A 21,723-nucleotide genomic window follows, 5' to 3' on the forward strand; every position below is an offset into this window, starting at 1 on the left:
AGTGAAAATAATTGTGAAACACGCGGGGCTAAACCCATTATAAACTCGATTTCTATTTAGGCGGACCTCCCCTTCGGCTCGTGCCCTAAAAATACCTCGTTTAAAATAGGTTTTTTTAGCCCCTTGTATAACAATCTACTATTGTTTGATAGATATTTTGTATTTATATAGAGGAGGTAAATTAAAATCACAATTCAATTGATCAAGTTACATTTACCTATTTGTACGCATACATACATTTTTTCTTGTAAAAAAAGTTGGCAACCCAAGCGAGGGAACGACGCATGACGTCATCTTTTTTCGACTGTGCAGCCGGCTCCATCGAATTATAAGACGTCATCACGTCAAAAGATTATCTAAATTATTTTTTTATTTTAACTTTGTTTTTTTTATTTTATCGGATAAGATTATTTTTGTAAAAGAGTACGTGTACCCACTACACGGACAACACAATTTGTTTCTATATTTACTGTTATTTAAAAATGTATTTACGCTACATTAAAAAGACTTTTGCTTGCTGATGTAGCCGAGAAAAACAAAAAATATCGAATATCGATTTTCAAGGGTGATCAGTTAGAATATATCGATTTTTTTCGTTTGAAAATTACTTCCCTATTACATTGTTCTTTCATTTAACTCCACGCGAAGGGGCGACCATGTGTTCTTATATCTAAGAGATTCATATTATACAGGGTTTGCTGGTGCCTATTGTGACCATAATTATTTTTAAATTTTTTATGTGTTTTTTTAAAGACCTCAGATTAGTTCAATAAGTTAAATTTTATAGAGCCAGCGGTAAGTATTCCAATTTATTTAATCATACTTTTCAGGTTTAAACCTATTTCTTTCTTTTTAAATATTTTTATTCCACAGTAGAGGTATATAATACAGGCGTAGCTTTCTAATATTATTATTAATTATTCATCGCACAATAATATAAAGAATCAGACGACATATTTTTGAAGTGATAACTTCTTTTATGAGGGTAAACCGCTTCGTAAAGTAACGCGTTACGGCGTCTCTCTTTCTTTCGGCTTCCTTTTCTTTCAAGCATACGGCAGCAGATTTAAGTTCTGTCGAGTGTCCCGAGACACACGAGCTTCTTTTTTAGGTTAACTATATCGAACTTCAAAAGTACGGTAAACAAAATTATTTGTAGTACGAATTGAGGGTAGTCATCGATACTATCTGAATACCTTTCAGAGAAACAAGTATTAGGTATACTTGTTTCTCTGTTTGTGTCAAATTAATGCATTCTTATCTACTAGTTTGATCAATAGAAAATTTTAACCGACATTGAAACGGAGCATTTTCACAACTAAGTACCTTAACTAATTTTTCTGTGTTTTTGTTTGTCTGTCTGTAAAATTGTAATGTATTGTTCTAAAATATCAGTAGATCTGTACATAAATAAAACAGAGTTGCTGAATAAGTTTAATGCTTTTAGTTATTATCCTTGCTAAGAGTAAGTAGATAAATACCTACAGGAAAAACGTATTTGTTGGATTTTTTAAAGAATATTAGCCATTTGTCTTTTAAATTCGACTGGGGTAACTCGTTAGTCAGAAAATTACGTTTTTATCGAGAAGATTTGAAATCTTTCTATGAGTCTCACAATCTTTCGGTCTTCAGTGCGACCCCTAACTATTAATCACATGAAGATCTGTTCAGTGCTTTTGGAGACATTCACCATCATTAACATTGGATATACATAGGTACCGCGATGAAAAATTTTCTCATGTCCGTTATTTACTTTCTCGGCATTTTATCCGTTATTTATAGATTTATTTATTACTAGCGGACGCCCGCGACTTTGTCCGCGTGACCCCGTGAAGCTCGATTTAAATTTTAAACCCCAGTATTTTTTTAGGTAGTTTTTACACCTTGGGTTTTATTGGAGTTTCACGAAGGATCACTATTTTTTTTTATTTAAATATAATACCTTTAGCACTCAGGGACAATGTAACTTTTCAACAGTAAAAGAAATTTTCAAATAGGTTCAGTAATTTCGGAGTCTATTCAATACATACAAACAAATCTTTTCTCTTTACATTATAATAAAAAAAAAATATAAATTAAAAATATTTGACTGTGGTGTGGAAATGTTTTCTTTTATTTTTTTTATTATTGTAATCTAATGAAATATTCAAAATAACACTTAAAAATAGGTTTATTCGGATGATGGTACTTTGTGTATGTTTTGACTCAAATTTGAGTGTGATAAAAGTCGACTTCATTACCTAAAAAGACTTAAGCGAAATCACTAGTGATAGTAAAACTTATTATGAAACAGATTTAATTTATTGAAGGCAGCACTACGCAAAATAATATGTTAAGTTGTATCCACCTAACTCTACGTATTTATAAAACCTTCATTGTCTTGTACGCAGGCGCGAAATATGCGTAGGTAGTAGTAGATAGAAAATCAAAATTTCCTGTTTGAAAGAAAGAGAAAGCTATAAAGAAAGTTCATGTATTGTAATGTTTTTGGCTTGCATAGTTAATTTTTAATATTCATGTTTATCATTTAACTGAGGTAAGGACTTGGTGTTAAGCTAATATTACTTCAATCTAATAATGTACTAAATTAGTTTTATTCTGTTTTGGTGTAGAATACAGATAAAAAGTAAAACACCGGCTCTCGTCTTGACAATGGCGCTAGTAGCGATCGATCGGTAAATTATTACACTTTTAGTGTCAGTGTACAAGGAAAAACGCGTTTAATTAATATTTATATTGTATTTTGTTAATAATAATCAGTGATTTTTTTTTATCAAAGCCGTTTTTAGTTGTTTTATGTTTTTATTACGCTTATAAACGTTAGTAAAAATTATATATATTTTAAGTGACCTTTTTATTATGTTTCTTGTAAAGAAAGTATCTCCAGAGGCCCACACTTATTGGAATCTTTTTGGTATGTCACGAGAATTATTTTAAAAGTTTCAGGTAAATTAGCCTGATGAATGAAATAATCACCTCTACATTTTTGTCAATGATTAAAAAACATAATATCTAAACAGACACTTAGATAAATAGTACATTAATAAGTGCAATTAAAAATGTTTTATTAGTTACAGTGAAATTTGAAAGTTATTTTTTCAAAATAATTGTTGCACGTAATATTTATTTTTATAATACAAAAATAACACTGATGCCATTGTTACTATGTATGTGGTATGTTCAATGATGTCATATTATAATAGGTAGACAATAGAAACATGTATTGCATTCAAATGGACTGTTGTTTAGACAAAATTATATATATATGTTTGTTCTTTTCATTGATTTTAATGAGTTTTACAAAGCTGTATCATTCTGTTAAAAAAATCTTTATTTGTGACCTAAAACACCTTTTTTTCTATGAAAATATATTGTTATACTGAAAGTGAAAACACATAGTTAAACAAGTAAATAAACAACATACATAGACTAAATAAACACATAGTTACACACAACTAACTAAGCAACATAATGAAAATGAACTAAATTGAGTTATTTCAAATTAATTATTCTTGATCAGTAACAATTAAAACAAAAGTTATAGTCACTAACATTATTATAAAAGTCTGGCCGCTCAGAGATTGTTTTTCTGAAAGGTTATGATTGAATGGGTTATGGAACTTTACAGAGAGACACAAAAATGAGGCAAATGTAATTGAATATTTGTTTGTTTTGTTGTCCTATTCACACAACCTGTCAGAAATATAATCTCTGAGTGGATGGACTTTAACAGCCTGTTTTAATGGTCACTACCGGTCCAGACTTATAAAAATGAATTGCTGTTTGTTGATCTTGCTATAACTCGAACGGTTGAATGGATTTATCTTATCTTGGTCTTGAAATGTTTGTGGGGGTGTAGGGAAGGTTTGAAAGGTGAGAAAAATCAAATAATAACAACCCTTTTCTATTTCCCATACAAACATTTAAGAATCAAGGGGTAGGGGTATGGTAGGGGTAGAGTAGTGTACAGTAGGAATAGGGAAGAAGTGCATATAAGTCAAAGCGAAGCTTGACCGGGTCCACTACTATTATATAAATTCAGTTTTAAATGTTATGTAAAAAATAATCATTAGTGTGGCTGATCAGAGTTTCTGTTTTTGACAGTTTGTGATCAAAAGAGACAAACATATTCAATTACAATTGCCCCATTATTTTGTCTCAAAACTACAAAGATGAGACATTATAAGGCAGTACAGCAATACAAGGCAATTGTAACACTACAAAAATGAGACAAAATAATGAGGCAATATTGTAATTGAATATGTTTGTCCCTTTTGATCACAACATGTCAGAAACAGAAACTCTGTTCGGGCGAACATTATCTGCCTAATATAATGGGCCAGGTCTCCCTCCAGATAGGATATGGAGCATAGACCTGATGCTTCACTGCAGGTTGGCTGAATAAAGCTGATAATGTTATACTAACAGCCACTATCAAATTTTAATTATAATGACCAAGCTATGATATGATGGCTAAATATGCTCTCTGAAGTATGAAGTTATACTACATACTACAGCCTTTACAGGGGGATACTACAGCCTTTCTTGATGAGTACTGTATACCAACAAACAAATTTAAAAATGGGGTATAAATCACTAATCATTACACACACACACACTAATCATTTCACACACATAATATAATTAAGTTATCCTAAATCAATTTCAGTAATAAGTTTAGAACAATTAGATATTAAGTTAATATATTTTATAAACAAACCATACATAATTTAAAATAAACAAGTTACGAAATGACATGTGTTTTCTACCTTCATTTCTAATTTCTTTGTTAGTAAACAGTACTATCAAAAAAGGCTGTAGTATAGATCAACTAATTGAATAAATAAAATAATTAAAATAGTTGAATAAATTAATAAAATATTTTCATTGTTGTCTTTGATAGTTGTAAGAAATGCTTAATGCCGAACTCAAGATTTAAGCCGTCAGCGGCTAGTGTTTCTTCAGCCTCGGATGAAGCCTCTAAACTAGAATTGTATCTCCAGAGGCAACTAGAGGAGGATGTAGCAAGGTATAAAATCTATACTAATATTATAAGGGAGAGATTTAATTGTTTGTTTGTATCTAGTGAAGAAACTAAAAAACTAGCAATTTAAAAAATTTGTTTACTGTACGAAGCTACACTATATCTGAGTGCTATAGGCTATATTGTATTTTTAAAAACAATAGGGATCCTTCATAAAACTCCAATAATGTAACCCAATCCTTCATTTAACAAAATTAATGGAAGTGCTGCAGTTACGGGTTAAAGGTAGGTTAAGTATAGGGTAGGATAGGTGTAGGGAATGGGTCAAAGCGAAGCTTGACTGGGTCCACTAGTATTTAATAATACTACTAACAATTTCCACAGTGGCTTTGCTCACAAGTTTTTGTGGTTCCTCATATCAGTTATTTTCTGGATAAAAGATTCTGTATAATATTTTTTGCAACCCTGAAAATGTGTAAACGTTTTTTTTCTAACTCATTGATGTGCTAAGTTGCGCTGCAATATTTCATATTAACATTCTTTAGATGTGTTTAATAGAAACAACATATGCCAACCAAACTATCCTGTTAAAAATTAAGGACAAATCCGAGTTGCCCACTGAGGGTTCTGCATAACTCAATCTTCGTCATAAAGTCGTCATCTGTTTAAGCTTTTATCAAAGGGGTATGCCCACTGGCCCATACATCGCTGGCCCAGGGAACCCAGGTATACCCCCCCCATAAAAGTATACACAAATGATAATGTGATTTATAAATAAGTAACTAGTTAAATAATTGGCTTAGTAAAAGTATATTTATTAAAGAAAAATAAATGTTTTTTATCACTCTTCTAGAGCAAATTGTTCGCTGGTTAATCAAAATGGTGGAATAACATTTGAAGCTGTATTATTTTTTTCTGTTACTAACAAACATGAAAACAAACAAATCAATCAGGCTGTTGTATGGTCAACGATCATAGCTTAAAAATGTCGTAAAATGTTGTAGCAAACTTTTTTTTAATAAAGTAATGATTTCAATACAACTATATAAGTAATATAAGTATAATTATCAAGATTATTTTACATATAAGTAAACTGCCGGGTGGTTAAGGCAGGTGGGCCGGGGATTGCCATTCCTCTTTGAAATTTACCGTTTCTTCATAGATACCCTGTTTTTTATATCTATAATATAAAAATGAATCGCAAAATGCGTTGGTAAGCGCATAACTCAACAACGCCTGGACCAATTTGGCCCATACTTTTCTAAAATATTCGTTGAAGTTCTAGGATGGTTTTTGCGGCGAGAAAAATTCGAATAATTCCCGGAAAAATCATAAAAATAGCCCTTTTCTTTTTCCCATACAAATGTTTTTTAACTAAAACGTAGTCAATTTGAGCTTTATTGTTATTGTATAAAGTTCATATTAATAATATTAGAAAGGGTATGGTAGGGGTAGGGTATGGTAGGGTAGGGTAGGGGGTAGCGTAGATTTAAGGTAGAGTTTGGGTGGGGTAGGGGTAGTTAAAAGTTTACATCGAGTATCACGCGGACGAAGTCGCGGGCGTCCGCTAGTTTAATTATAAATTTTAAATTCATATGCAAACTTTTTAATGACAAACAGTCTTTAATTATTTATTTAATAGATTTAGTGTTTAACAAGAACTGACAGTAAACTGTCTATATGAAAAGCCACCAGGGTCCTAACTCCATAATTGGCTGGCACAGTTACATATGGTAGGAAATCCGGAAATAAGCAACTTAACACAACAGTGAGCATTTGTAAAGATTTACAATTTGCTAATCTTTGCATGTTTGCAGAATATTTGATGAATCGATTTATTGTGATTTGGAAGTGGTATGTGGAAAATTAAAAATACTAACACACTCTTGTATCCTGAAAGCACGTACGAACATATTTTATAACAAGCTTGAAGCTATTTTGCACTTTAATATTGGTAAAGAAGTCTTTGATGAAATATACTCCTTCATAAGGTAACTTTTTTACTTTATATGCTTATTTTACTTTACTATTATTACTAACATATTCTATAATAAGCCTGAAACTATTTTGCACTTTAATATTGATAAAGAAGTCTTTGATGAAATATTCTCCTTCATAAGGATTTTTTTTACTTTAAATGCTTATTTTACTTTATTACTATTTAATCAACAGTGTATTTCAATGGTATATTATTTTTTCAGTGATGCCTATACGGAATGTGATATAAAGAATCAAGAAAATGAAATTTTGATTTTTCTTAAAAGCAAAATATTCAATGCTTTATCTGATTCAAATCAAGTAAAAGAGAACACTGATGATATTGAAGTCTATCTAACACCAAATTGTACAAGTCCTTTTGCAGAAAAATTTCAACAAATTACATGTCTTAGTCCAAGTACAGAATTGACTAAGGAGTACTATGCTTTAGTACATATAGAGAGAAATTTACTTGAGCAGGAATTGATTGAGCAAGATGCTCTGTCAAATGCTTTTCAAACTATAATAAAATCGCAAGATAGAAAAGCACATAAAGATATACAACGTAACAAACCTACTTCACTGTCTCTTATTTCTAGTCACTCGTCCAAAACAATAAAACATTCCAATAATTGTGATAATTATAACGAATTGCCCAATGAAAATACCTTTGTCAAAAATTGTGAGGTTATATCCTATGAACCTATTCAAAGTACAAAAACATGTCAATCATATAAAGTGTTTGAAAATAATTTAAGTAAGACTAAGGAAATAGTAGGTGAAAAAGTATTGGACACTACTTATTCTCCAGATAGCTTAATCACTGACGACCCTAGTTCTTCTTCAGATTACTTGTCTGCAGCATATACATGTTCTCCCGCCTTGGGATCTTCTGGGTGCTTTCCTCAATTAAATGTTGGCGAAAATTGTTCTAAAATGGAAAACATCTTTACTTCTTCCGATTCTGGTCTGGAAAATACTGGTATGTTGGAAAGTTTGACTAGTCATAAAGATGTAACTTTAACAGATATATCTTTAACTGAAAGTACTCTAAATGACGTAACTACAGAAGAAACAAATCATTCGCAAGGATCGATCTCGAGTCCAGAGGCTGATGGTCTCCAGATTCAGAAAGTTATAGATGATACTGGAACTTCATCCTTGAATGGTATTAAAGGTGCAGAAGGCTGTAATAGTCAACGAAATTTATGTTTGGGAAAACAAGATGATGTAAAATATAGCAAGACATCTAAAGAAGAAAAGCAACGACAAAATGAAGAAATTGTTATACTAGAATCATCATCCGTTTCTTCAGAGACAGGATCTTGGGAGTCTGTCTTCCCTCCAAAAATAACAGATAAAGAAATTTGTATAAAATTTATCCACAATGAACGTCAATATGTAAAGAACCATGAAACTTTTAAAAATAAGCCTAACTATATTGACAACCAAAATAATGAGAAAACGTTAATTAAACACTCAACGCCTTGTTTCATAGATGCTGCCAGTTTGGCAGACGAAGAACAAATTTCTGTCCAGTCATCTAACATAAATGATATTGAGGGTGGTATATCAAGACCCAACTTAATACCTATGCCGAGTAAACCAGTGCCATGTTCCACAGTAAATAAGCAAGATAATAGCCCAGGTGATTGGTCTGAAAGTAACGATAATGATGATTCGTTAGAACAAGGGGATAATAAAGAAACAGATTCGATACAAAAAGATTTGTCTCCGACTATTTTTGAAATGACCCCTATTACTGATGACTCTTTGAGCGCAAATATTACTGTAGGCAATAAAACCTCTAGTGAAAGAAACGTTGTTTCAAGATCCGAGAGTGAGAAGCCTGCCTCGCTCGCTTCTGGTACAGTGTATACAGTCACAACACCTCACAACTCTATTACGTCACTCAAAATATCTTCTTTAAAACATTATAAATCTGAAGAAAGTGAAGCCGATACCATTATAAGTAAAGAGTGCTACTCAAATTTTAGTTCTGGAAAATATAAAGAATGTTCTTCCATAGTTCCAGATGATACTTCGATTGAAGATGTATATACTCCCAAATATGGAATTCAGTCTAGCAGTCCACTCGTTTTACGTAAAAAAGAAAACATGTCTATTGTGCCAGGCACGTCATCTTCAAATGAAGATGATAATAATCTTCCGAAAATTTCAAAATCTGCGTATGTATCAGCGTGGGTTGTTGACATGTCGCATCCAAAAGAAATAGAATCAGATAAATCTATGTTGAATTACAATTGTAAAAAGCCTTGTGATAGAAATTGTGAAAATTTAAGGAAGGAGACAAAATCTATTGATAAAAGTAGAAGTTCTGTCGAATCAGATACTAGTGAAAAATCAGGTCATAAATTTTTCATTGATTTGTCCACATTGCCTGACACCTTACCTCCGGAAAAACCAATAACTGATGACAATACTAATGAAAAGACGAACATGTTTTCCATGTATATAGGTTTGGGAGAAAATACGTCACTTAAAGAAATGCCTTCTCGACTATCGTCTTCTATAAACAATAAAAAGCAGGTAACTGAATGTAAAGGTTCTTCAAAGTCGAAATCTCCAAAATCCATAGTCAACGAAAGACTGAGTGCGATTACAAAGGAACACGATGCTTCTTTTGAAAAATGCGATTCTTCTTTTGAGAAATACGAGTCCCTGTGCGAGGATCCTAACATAAGTATCTCTGAAATAATATCTGTGGCGGTTTCTGGATGTCCTAAAAGTATAAATGAAACTGAAAAGTTTCATGAAACTGAAAAGAACAAAATTGAAAAGCCAACGCTTCGACGTGTAAATGGAGATAATTATATTAAGATGAATACAGTAAATGTTATACATGAAGAAACTGCTAATACTTCAGATGAGGCGGCTGATCTGTTTGTTAAGTTATCGGATTTAGATAAACCGACTATAAAATCAGATATTTTTAAGAAAGAAAGTTTTGATCCAAGGATGACGCGATCGATTCCAGACAACAATTGGCCCGAACAAAGTGCCCAAGCGGCATCATCTAGATCCAGTGAAGTTATTAGCTCATTTCATTCAGAAAATGCATTGAGTTTGAATAGACTATTTCCTCATTTAAAAAACGAGTTCAGTAAAAGTATGCCGATTTCATTATCTGGAAGAATGTATTTTCGACCCAGAACCACATCAAGTGTCGGAGAAATTGATGAACCAGTGTCAGACTTGTCTGAAATTAGCAGCATTCACAGCAGTATATGCCGCTCTGTAATTGGTAAGATTTTATTTTTTCCATAGTGATCGGTGCTTTCTAATATTTTCTTAGTTTACTAAGAATATTTCTGTGCCGTATGTTTTACCAATAAAATATTATAAAAGATCATTTTTGTATATGTATATATGGATTTAAAAACGCAATTGATTATTGTAATTTCAGAAAACAGCACCACTGAGGAAACAAGTCAAACATCAAGTTTAATAGGAAACTGTCAGTCTAGATTAGGCCAAGACTTGTTGCGGATGTTCTTGGAAGAAATCGCGCCAGATGTAATAGTGGAGGCATCAGGGAAACGTATCAAAGCTCATAAATGTATATTGTCATCAAGGTGTGTTTTTAAATTCATTAAAAATTCCAATTAAACTATTTGAAGAGTGAAAACTAATACCTAGTTCTTTTTTGCTGTTTTAGATGTCAATATTTCGCTGGCATTTTGAGCGGTGGTTGGGTTGAAAGTGCTGGAAATGTCATTGTTTTGCCGCCGTAAGTACAAATTTATAAATTAGCAAATGCCCACGAATTCTACCTTCATCAGGCTTTTTATCCCTCTCCTTTTTCTCGAGGCAAATATCTTTAAATTTTAGTAGAATTTAACAAAACTCTAATTTCAGCTTGTTAGTATTTTCAAGTAGGCGTTGCGATATCAACCTTATTTTGTAGATATAAGATAATAGAATAACATAGCTTTATCTACCTACTTGAAAATTTTGACCTTATCAGTGCATCTTGTTTTTACTGGCACATCTATATATTCACACACAATGATTAAAGCGAGTGAACGCAAGATGTCTTTTTCGCAGTTTTCAGTATGACGTCACGTCTATCGTTTCATAGACACTTGAGCGTAGTTTGTAAATGTGTTGTAGTGCCTGTACCTCCTCCGGACCGGACCGGCAGACTAAAAAATTAAATAAGCTGCCATCATCATCATTTCCTTTCCCTTATCCTACTTGGTGGGGTCGGAAAAATATGTCAATTTTTTCCATTTGTCTCTATTACTCGTCAACTCATCCTCCACTCCCTTAACACACATATTCTGTTTCACACACTCCAGCCAACTCTTCTTTGGCCTTCCTCTCCTCTTATGTCCTTCCACTTGCACATTCAACATTTTTCCAGTAATTTGACTTTCCTCCCCACTCCCTTTCCTTCCTCATTACATGTCCATACCAAGCTAACCTACTCCTCAATTTTTCTGTCACTGACGCCACTTTAGACTTCCTCTCATACTCTTTCCTTATTTTATCTATTCTTGTCACACCACACATCTATCTCAACATACTCATTTCGTTCACATGCATTATTTTACTATCCGTCTCTTTTACCGCGCAACATTTTGTACCGTTTTGTACATTTTTTTACCCTTAAGTTTAAGTGGCATTCGAAGGTCGACCTGTCGCCATATCATCCATACCGCATTCAGTCTGCTTTTCACATCTCGGTCCACATTGCCGTCGTTTTGAAAAACTGACCTGAGGTATCGAAAATCGGAGCAACCGGTGGGGATACACCATTCAAGCTGCCATCAAAATGATAATATTGTATACTTAATCTAAGCCTGTACTTTAATTACCTAAAATGAAAAACATACCAAAACACATTTTAAATGTTCATACAAATCTTCTTTGTTTTTCAGGTTTTCGTTCGAAGTGGTACATTTTGCTCTATGCCATATATATTCGGGTCTTTCTACTATTCCCGATTCAATAAGTATTGTGGAACTCGCCACAATAGCTGATATGCTCAGTCTAGAAGGATTAAAAGAGGCAATAATGTTCACTCTGAAGGCTAAATATTGTCATCATTTTCACAGGGTAATTGAAACATTTTCATACATATGTTAATTAATATAATAATAAAACAATAGAGCTAACTTTACCTTTAAAATTACTAGTTTGCGCAATAATTAGTACTTTTATTTCATAACAAAATATTTTTATTAAATAAAAAAAAAAAATAACAAAATATTTTGTATTGTAATTTAAAAAGTCTCTTTTAATGGTTAGAGCTGTAGTTTTGGTTGTTGCATACATCAGTGGCGTGCACAATTTTTTTAACTAGGGTATGCATTGTAGGTACAAATTGTACAAATTCCACATCCAATACTGGTACGTAATTAATCCTCAGGGTATGCATTGCGTTTATGCATCTATGAAGTGCACGCCACTGCATACATTGTGGCCATTCTGTAGCTGTAATATTGTTTTAACTCTTATTGATAATATATATTGGGTGGCTATTGGTTTACAATCAAAGAAAAATACAACATGATACGTATGATATTAACATTTTATAACACACCTGCGTTACTATTAACATAAAAAGCTGACTCTAATCCTATAATGCTTTTTTAGCCGTGTCAAGTTTGCACAGCCGGTGTTCTGGAATGCTTTCCACTATCATCAGTATATGGATTAGATGATTTATATCGCAAATGCCTACGGTGGATTACGAAATATTTTGCAAAAGTATGGCCTACTAAAGCTTTCGCTACATTACCCAAGGAACTATTGGACAAATGTTATCAAGAGCATATTGTTAATTTGTCAATTGAAAATCTCATTGATACCGTTTATGGATGTGGTTTAACAGGTGTGAATAAAATTACATAATTATTATTATTTAATAAACCGGGTCACTTTGCACTGTGTCAGAATAAAATAATAGTTGACTCATATCAAATCTAATATATAAAATTCTCGTGTCGCGGTGTTCGAACTTGAACTCCTCCGAAACGGCTCGACCGATTTTGATGAAATTTTTTGTGCATATTCAGTAGGTCTGAGAATCGGCCAACATCTATTTTTCAAACCCCTAAATCCTAGGATAGGGTAGTGGTAGGGTAGGGGTATGGTATAGGAATAGGGTAGGGGTAGGGTAGCGGTAGGGTAGGGGTAGCGTAGGGGTAGGGTAGGGGTAGGGTAGGGTAGTGGTAGGGTAGGTTTATGGGATAGGGTAGGGGTAGGGTAGTGGTAGGGTAGTTGTAGGGTAGGGTAGGGTAGGGGTAGAGTAGAGGTAGGGTAGGGGTAGGGGTAGGAGTATGGTAGTATAGGTAGGGATAGGGAAGAAGTGCAAATAAATAAATTAATAAGTCAAAGCGAAGCTTGAGCGAGTCCGCTAGTCTATATATATAAAAGAAAATTTGGTTTGTTACAACACTTATAACTCAAGAAACGCGGGACCGATTTGGCTGAAAATCGGTGGAAAGGTAACTTAGAACCAGGAGAAGGACATAGGATACTTAGGGTAGGGGTAGGGTTGAGTAGGGTATGGTAGGGTAGTTGTAGAGTAGGGATAGGGTAGGTGTGGGGTACGGGTATGGTAGGGTAGGGCAGGTGCAGTGTAGGGTAGAAGTAGGGTAGGGGTAAGGTGGGAGTAGAATAGGATCGGGGTAGGGAATAAGTCAAAGCGAAGCTTGATAAGTACGCTAGTTTAATTTATACAATAATAATTTCGTATTATATACATAATAAGGGTCCGAAATATATTGATAAAAATCATTTAATATTGGCCATATTTAAAAGATATGGCAAATATTCTTTTGAAAAAAAAAGAAGTGTCAACTAGCCTATTGAGTTATATCAGACTAGCGAAGCGATGGAAGTCTAAGTCGCGCAGCATGATATGAATAGGTACTGTCCATAATATGAGTATCGCCTGTACCTATTTGAGCATTATTTTGTTAAAAAGGTTATAGTTAGTTGGCCTTAAAAGGTTGATAAAGTCATACATAATTTTTTCGTAACTTTAATCGATTACACTCACGCAACGGAAGCTCTCAAAATAATATTTTCTCGTTTTTGCCACACTTTTCATTACATATTGGCCAGCTCATGACTAAGGGCCCCGTATGGGTTCGAAACTAGTCGGGCATACTCCGACCTTATATCACGTGAGTTTTAGCAGTGTTTCATAATCAATTAATATAAATAACACTCACGATAGTTTAAATTCTAAAATTAACAATATTCTTTGTTATTTCAGTGGCCTCATTACAAAACAATAGATGGTCTGATAGTGTGGCGCGCATGTGTCGACGTTTGGTGAATGCTGCTGCGCATTTCTCTGCGCCAAGGTTGCTGGCGATACTGGAAATGACATCCACCGTACCTGATGCGCCTCAACCCGCGCAACAAGCCCTGGATGACTGTCTCGCCACTGCTATTGAGTGGGCCCCACCCGATGAAACATGTCGAGCATATGCTTACCTTTCACACTTGGTTAAAGAAATACGCAGCCAATATATATCCAAACCTGATCTGATAACTAATGGCAATCAAATATATAAACTGCCTGAGCCTAACAATATTCTGTTCACGCACGCTACCAGCTGGCGACTCCAGTGTGAGGGTGCTTTAGTGAGGGCCGCTCCAAGAGTTGTAGGCACCCAGGCGTTTAAAGACCTACCGTCAGACCTTCGTAGGCGTCTCCGAGAACTTGGATGCATTATGTATGGCCCCCAAGCCATACCTCTCACTACATCGACGCCACAAGAAAAAATTAAAAACACTTACCACAACAGGCCCAACAGAATTTCCAATGCGTGCAATACACAAAGTCTGGAAATGGAGAAAGTGCGAAAGTCCTTCGTTCCATATAAACCGAAACCGGCCACTGTAATGGGTTCGAAAGATAAGGTGACGAGCAACAGCGAATTGAGGGAAATTAGAAAGCCAAATAAAGTAACTGCACCAAAAGTGAGAACGACGAAAGCGCAAGAAGAGCGTGCGAAATTCAACCAGACGAAATCTTTGACTACGCAAGAATGCGTTGGCAATAACAAGCATGCACCGGCGCGTCCGAATTTATTTGGAAACACAAAGCCCAGATATTTAGGAGCACGCCTTGTTAAGGAAAATGAAAAGAAGGGATCGACGAAAAAATTCGTCTACAAAGTCGTCTCATCCAGTGAATCTTCACGGAATTCCAGCCCAGTCCAGTGTCGGCACTTGCGTGGTAGTCGCATGAAAGTTACCCAAAAAGGTGAACAAAAGCCACATGTCATGTCACAGGATAGCCTGGCTACTAATTCAAGGCCTCGCACGGCAGAGCCTTCAACAGATTCGTTGAGCGAATCTCAAAATAGCAACCGGTATGCTACATATACTAAAACCAAACACACCAGCAAAGGATCCGTAGATTGTGAGTTATTGTCTTTATCTTTCATGAATAGGGTAGTTGACTCATATGAAATTTAATTTAAACAATATAAATTTCGTGTAGTACATGGAATAAATGTTTATCAATTATTTAAAGTTAAGGATTTCTTATAAAACTTAATTTAAATATTACGTATCTTTTCAAATTTTCCAAACGTCAAAAACGCTGTCGTCCATTTTGTGACGTCTCTAACACACTTGATGTACTAAACGTCGAACTAATTGTTAACTAATATTTTTGACAAACGCTACATTGGTATGGGTTTTATTATACTGATGTCATGAAACAATTGAAATATAGAAAGTCATGGCCGACAGGCGTTTTGGCTCGTATTGTTAAAAACATAATATTAAAAAATAAAGTTTCTTTTAAAAATATTTTTTTTAGTCTAGTAGAATGTTATTGATCTGTTTAAGACCATTTAAAAAAAAAGTGTCAACTAGCCTATTGCGAAAATATTGTTTTAAGTAAGATATTTATTGCTACATTTTTTTTGTTCATTTACAGCAGTCATGTCAAAATATCAAGGTATTTCACCATCATCGTTGATAAATGCTAATATAAAAACCAAAATACCCGTGTATATGAATCAAAATTCCATATCCGCAAATGGCAGCGCCAACAAACAAGTGAACAAAATGAAAACTGGAACCAATCAGGCGAATATGAAAGGTAAGACGAAGTCGTGCGATAGAAAGGTATCCGGATCCCTTATGAACGCAACGAAATCGAGTTCGGCAAAAATTGTACCGAAATTGTCAAAGGAATTGCAAACGAGCAACTCGCATTCCGTTAAACCCATTAAACAACCTAAAACTGGATTAAAATATACATCCAGAAGAGACAATGGCGAAAGGGAGCATCACATTCCTGTGATGGAACGTTCGGGAACATTTTTAAAAGATGAACCCACATTTGGTGATAAAACCGCTGCCATAAGCATTGACAAGGACCTGTAAAGTAAGGAATGTATATTTTTATTATAGTCCGTGCGAGTTTTGCTTTGCTTTTGTTTCATGGAGTTTGTTTATGGTACTGAGTGCAAAAAAAATATTCATAGTTTGCTACTTGGACGTAGTTACGCGTATATGCATCACTTAGGTTATTTCGCTAAGTTGTTCCAGATAAACGAAAATGTATTTATGAATCGTTTAATTTAAAATGTTTCAAATGGTAACGGTAATGTCTTTTACTTTTCTCTAAAAGCATAGTTGGAATTTTATGAACCAAAAGTAAGAATAGACGTAACGAAGAATGTCGTGAGCACTGTTTATTAACTAAAAAAAAATGTTAATATACAAAGTAATTCTAGAACTAAGACTATCCATGTAACACGATGGAAACTTTTTTTGCACTTACGGCCTTATCACACTAGTATAGTTAGCAGGTTCCCACAAAAACTCCTGGCCGAACTATCATAAATGACAGTTAACAATTTTTAATAATAATTTGACCAGAAATTTTTTAGGCAACCTACTCGTTATATGTTTTTTTACATACTAAATTTGATATAAAACAATTTTCATCCAATAAGCAGATGGGTGAAGATTGTTTCTAATACGGATCTTCTAATAATAAGGTATGTCTGGCTATGCACGCTCGTAGTCCAATACGTATACGTACGTTCCGGAACTGTACTGACTTAGATTATGAAAAAAAAATCATGTACTTAAAAACGTATGCGTCTAAAACACGAGATAACAAATTCGTATAAATCTTCAGCATTTTAAAACTTAGAAATAAAAAAGAAAATCATCAATAACACTAACGGGAAGAAAATGCGTCAAGTTATGATGAACGAACAATAGTACCTTTATTTTTAAAACCACGTTGTCGTAGATACTTATTGTATTTTATAATATTGATGTTAAACTATACTTGAATTATTATCGCCAGTAAAACTAGTTAACGTTAGTTGGTAGCAGTTATTGCTTTTTAATAATTTTCTAAGTACAACTTAAGTGATTTTATTATTTTTTAAACATAAAGGACACCACAGTCATTTGAAGCGAAGCTTTGTGATCCTTTTCTAATAAAATCAAATCGCTTTGGATTTTAATATATTATAATAAATTATTAAAAATATTTATTTATATATATTAACAAAAAAATTATATCTTATCTTGTACTACCTGACCTGGCAAACGTTGTTCGGCCTTATCGCTATTGAAAAATAGGGGTTGATGGTAAAAGGTTCATAATTTATGTTTATCACTACCCTACCCCTACTCTACCCCTAACCTACCCTACACCTACTTAACTCCTACAATGCTTTTACACTACCCCTACGATGCTTCTACCCTACCACTACCATACACTTACCATACCACCATTCTACCCTACTCCTACTATACTTCTGCCCTATCCTTACTCTACCACTACCTTACCCTTACCATTCCACTAACCTACCTCTACTCTACCCTATCCTACTTCTACTCTACCCAAACCCTTCCCTAACCCTATGATACTTCTGTCCTAACTTTACTCTACCACTTCCCTACCCTTACCATACCACTATCCTACCTCAACTCTACCTCTACCCAAACCCTTGCCTACCCCTGCGGTACTTCTGTCCTACCCTTAATTTACCACTATCCTACATTACCATACCACTATCCTACACCTATTTTACTTCTACCATACACCTACCCAACTCCGACTCTACCACTATACTACCCTTACCATATCACAACCTAACCCCTCTACCCCTACGATACTTTTACAATACCCCTATAATATGGTCACGCTTCAGGGTGACATTATGGTTGTATGATTCAGACACGAGAAACAAAACATTACGTTTCTATATTACACTTGACTAAAAGAATAGATATAGACTAACAGAATATATTTTTTTCATTTGTTTGACTGATATCATTTATAACGTCATTGTCCATATTTATAAAGGTCAGTCAGATTCAATCGTGTATATATAAAATTGGCGTCAAGTCAAACCACGCATCCCAACGATTCAGTCAATCTGATTTTTATAACATCAATATGTTTTACTAATTCTCTTTCTAATAGTTTTCTTTCGATTTGTTTATGTTATAGTAAATTTCTCACAATTAATCAGAGGAAGATGGTAGAGGAGTTGTGAGAATTTAAAGCCATTATGAGCTTAAGCAATAGTAATGTATATAGGTTATACTTGCCTACGTGTAATATCAAGTCGGATCTTTTTACCTTATTATGTTTTAATTATAATTATTTATTATAAAGGTGTTATTAATTAAGAGGTCATGTGTACTTATATACAAAGTTTAATTTTATTTAATAATTTTAGTGCAACATGTATATCATAAATATACGTAGGTAGGTGCATTTTATGCTATCCAGTTAATTATTTTTTATATTATTTAAAGTGTATTATTACGTTTAGCTGGGCATCAAATATAATATTATTGTTGTATAATATTTATAATACACAATTATTATTTTACTATAATTGATAGCAGGAATCTGAAAGTCTATCCATATTGTAAAAAATAATCAAAAATACCACTTGAGTATAAACTAAAAAGCAATGTTTGAAGTCGAGTTTTATCTTTGACAACTTATTACTTAGTTTTAGTGTAATTAGATTTTTTAGAGTGGCCAAAAAAAAACGGCTACTCTTTTATTTAAAACTTCGAATAAATCTTAAAGTAATAGTATGTTTGTATTGTAAAACCAGTAAAACTAGTTAACGTTAGTTGTGGTAAACAATTGTAGAATGGAGATGTTGAGCCCATTTTCTTTTTTTTTTATATATATAACTACCATTCCTGAATTAATAGTCTAGATGTACTCGTAATAGGGATTATGTTGTTTAATTTTTTTTTCAATTATCTATTTCATTAATTTTTAACTTTTTACGTCTTTATTCAATTGGGTAAATATTTTCAACATCACAATTCTTCATGCTACAAGTATGCTATTAAAATGTTGTACTTGTCTATATTATTATGTTTAATAATAATTATATTGTAAACTATTTTAACTTGTACTGTTAACCAAATTATTTTAAATGGGTTTTATTTATTTCCTTAATCATGTTACCTTTATTGTATATTGACAAATGTAATGAAGTTGTATCTAACACTATTGAGTAGTATGTAGATAATCGTATATAAAGCGCCAAGCTTAGTGTATGCTCTGAATCAGACATGTATGGTTGCTTTATTATATTATTTATATATATTTATACTTTATTATAATCCCAAAGAGGTTATAATAGTTGCCCAGTTCGTCGTCTTGCAGTGTCAGAGTAGTCTAGAAACTTAACGCATACTATGCAGGACATCGATTCAGAAGTAAATAAACTCTCTAATATAACCGTACACCTGATAGAGTACTTGAAATTAAAAAAAAAACTATATTACAGTATTAAATTTAATATGGCCAAGTTACATTAACTCATAATTTTTTTGTGATTTAATAAATGATTTTAAAAGCAATATTGATCTCGCCCTTTTTAAACCATAGAAGTTTGATTTATAACATTGTGTACTTTTACAATTAGTAATAATTTATTTATTTTATAAGAACAACGTAATGGTTATCAGTTGCTTTTAAAATTACATTATAATATTGTTTACGGTTTTATTGTAAGTGTAACATAATAAGTATTACCTACATCATCATAGAAATATATTCAAGAGATTTTTACTATAGTATCACATTAGTTTTAAAGTTTGTTAGAATCTCTTTATTATTTTATTTATACTGTACTTTGTAGAAGTAGATAATATGCTCCATTTTGAGTTATCTCATTCATTTTGTAAGTAATATTTGCAAAATAGCTATTTGTATTTAAATAAATTTGTATGAACACAAACACCTGTAAAGAAATTATTTTTCAGATAAGTAGTTACATGTGTATTTGTAATGTTAAGGAATAATAATATACTTCAATATTATATTCAAGTATTTATAACAAAATGTGAACATAGGGTTAGTGGAACCCTACAATTGATCTCGATGATGCTCTCACTATTCAAATATTTACTTTTCGGGTTTGCATCAGCCATTGTTGTAGTTAACATTTAGGCCATGTTATTTTTGTATAATTTATATAATACTTTTAGAAAAATATTTACTTAGATATACTGCACATGCAAGGATTCACTTTAGTGGTTTACATACAATGTGTGTGGATGACCTAATCATAAATTATACAAAATTACACAGTAACAAATTTACATGTTTCACTCAAGAATCTTTCCTGTGGTTACTCACTGAAAGATATGTAATCTAGACTAATAAATGTTAACAATTGAATTTCTGACAGACTGGATTAACTAGATTTTCATGTCTTCATCTATATTACAACAATAGGCTAGTTGACACTTTTATTTAAAGGGTCTAAAATTGTTTATTATATTGATTTTTACGTCATGAAGTTTCATTACATGACGTCACATAAACCTTAAACAAATGGCTTAGTGTTTGTCAAAAATTTAGTTATTACATTAATTTGACGTTTATTCCTTTAGTACATCAAATATCATTGCGATGCCACAAAATGAAAGACGGCATTTTTGACATTTACAAAAATTGTTATAATACTTGTACATAATTTTTTAAATTATGTTTTTGTTGAAATCCTAAATTATAATTTTTATTATATTTCCTTATTCCATGTTCTATACGAAATTAAAATTGTTTATATTAAATTTGATATGAGTCAACTACCCTATTGTAATAAATATTTTTTTTAAACTGAACCAACATTTTGCATACTCATAGTTTCAACAAGATCACCTCATAATGTTTTCTGTTTCTTCAATTACTGTTGTGAATTCATGCAATGGTCATCTTGTGAGTTTGATGACTATTCAGTTATGAACATACAATCTCCAATACACTTATTAAAAGTACTTAGCATAATCATAATTATTGTATCATCAAAATAAAACCATTATTAGGAGCACAGTCAAACACTACATTAATTTTTGATAAAAAAAATTGCTTGTTTATTCTAATAGTTTATTTTAATTTGTAGAGTATAGTATAAGTATTTAATTTTAAGATATTAAAGCATGTTTCAAAGTAAAATATTTAAATATTAAACTATGTTGTTTTTTGTACTTGAAACCTATAATTCTAAACAGCTGTTACATCTCTTAACCGGAAAGGGTGGGGACACTTGGCTCTAACAAAAATGAGCTCTTAAAAGCTTAATATTTCACAAACGGATTTCTAAATTGAAAAATATTGGAAGAAGACCCCTCATATCTTTCAAAGACCTATCCAACGAATTACACTATGAAATAAACGAGTAAAAAAAAATTATCCCCATTTTACATGAAGGGATAAAGAAAATAATATATTGTTCACATTTTTAATGTGA

At 32.7% G+C, this 21,723-nt stretch overlaps 1 protein-coding gene across 10 annotated transcripts; it reads left to right on the forward strand.

Moving 5' to 3' along the window:
* Positions 1-648: 648 nt before the first annotated feature.
* LOC112053953 (uncharacterized) lies at positions 649-21,443 on the forward strand. Of its 10 annotated transcripts, none has more exons than XM_052890630.1 (10): positions 649-795; positions 4,904-5,029; positions 6,802-6,975; positions 7,186-10,226; positions 10,389-10,557; positions 10,641-10,712; positions 11,866-12,043; positions 12,584-12,821; positions 14,214-15,371; positions 15,897-21,443. In XM_052890630.1, exons 2-10 carry the CDS (start codon positions 4,920-4,922, stop codon positions 16,346-16,348), a joined length of 5,592 nt encoding a protein of 1,863 aa, XP_052746590.1. In that variant the 5' UTR covers positions 649-795; positions 4,904-4,919; the 3' UTR covers positions 16,349-21,443. The 10 variants fall into 10 exon arrangements, with proteins under 10 accessions (XP_052746590.1, XP_052746592.1, XP_023949458.1 ...); XM_024093690.2 differs by lacking the exon at positions 649-795 and adding an exon at positions 2,400-2,536; XM_024093763.2 differs by lacking the exon at positions 649-795 and adding an exon at positions 2,663-2,914 and having other exon boundaries at positions 15,900-21,443.
* The last annotated feature ends 280 nt before the right edge of the window (positions 21,444-21,723 follow it).

The sequence above is a fragment of the Bicyclus anynana genome, chromosome Z (genome assembly GCF_947172395.1).
Source record: "Bicyclus anynana chromosome Z, ilBicAnyn1.1, whole genome shotgun sequence".
Lineage (NCBI taxonomy): Eukaryota > Metazoa > Arthropoda > Insecta > Lepidoptera > Nymphalidae > Bicyclus > Bicyclus anynana.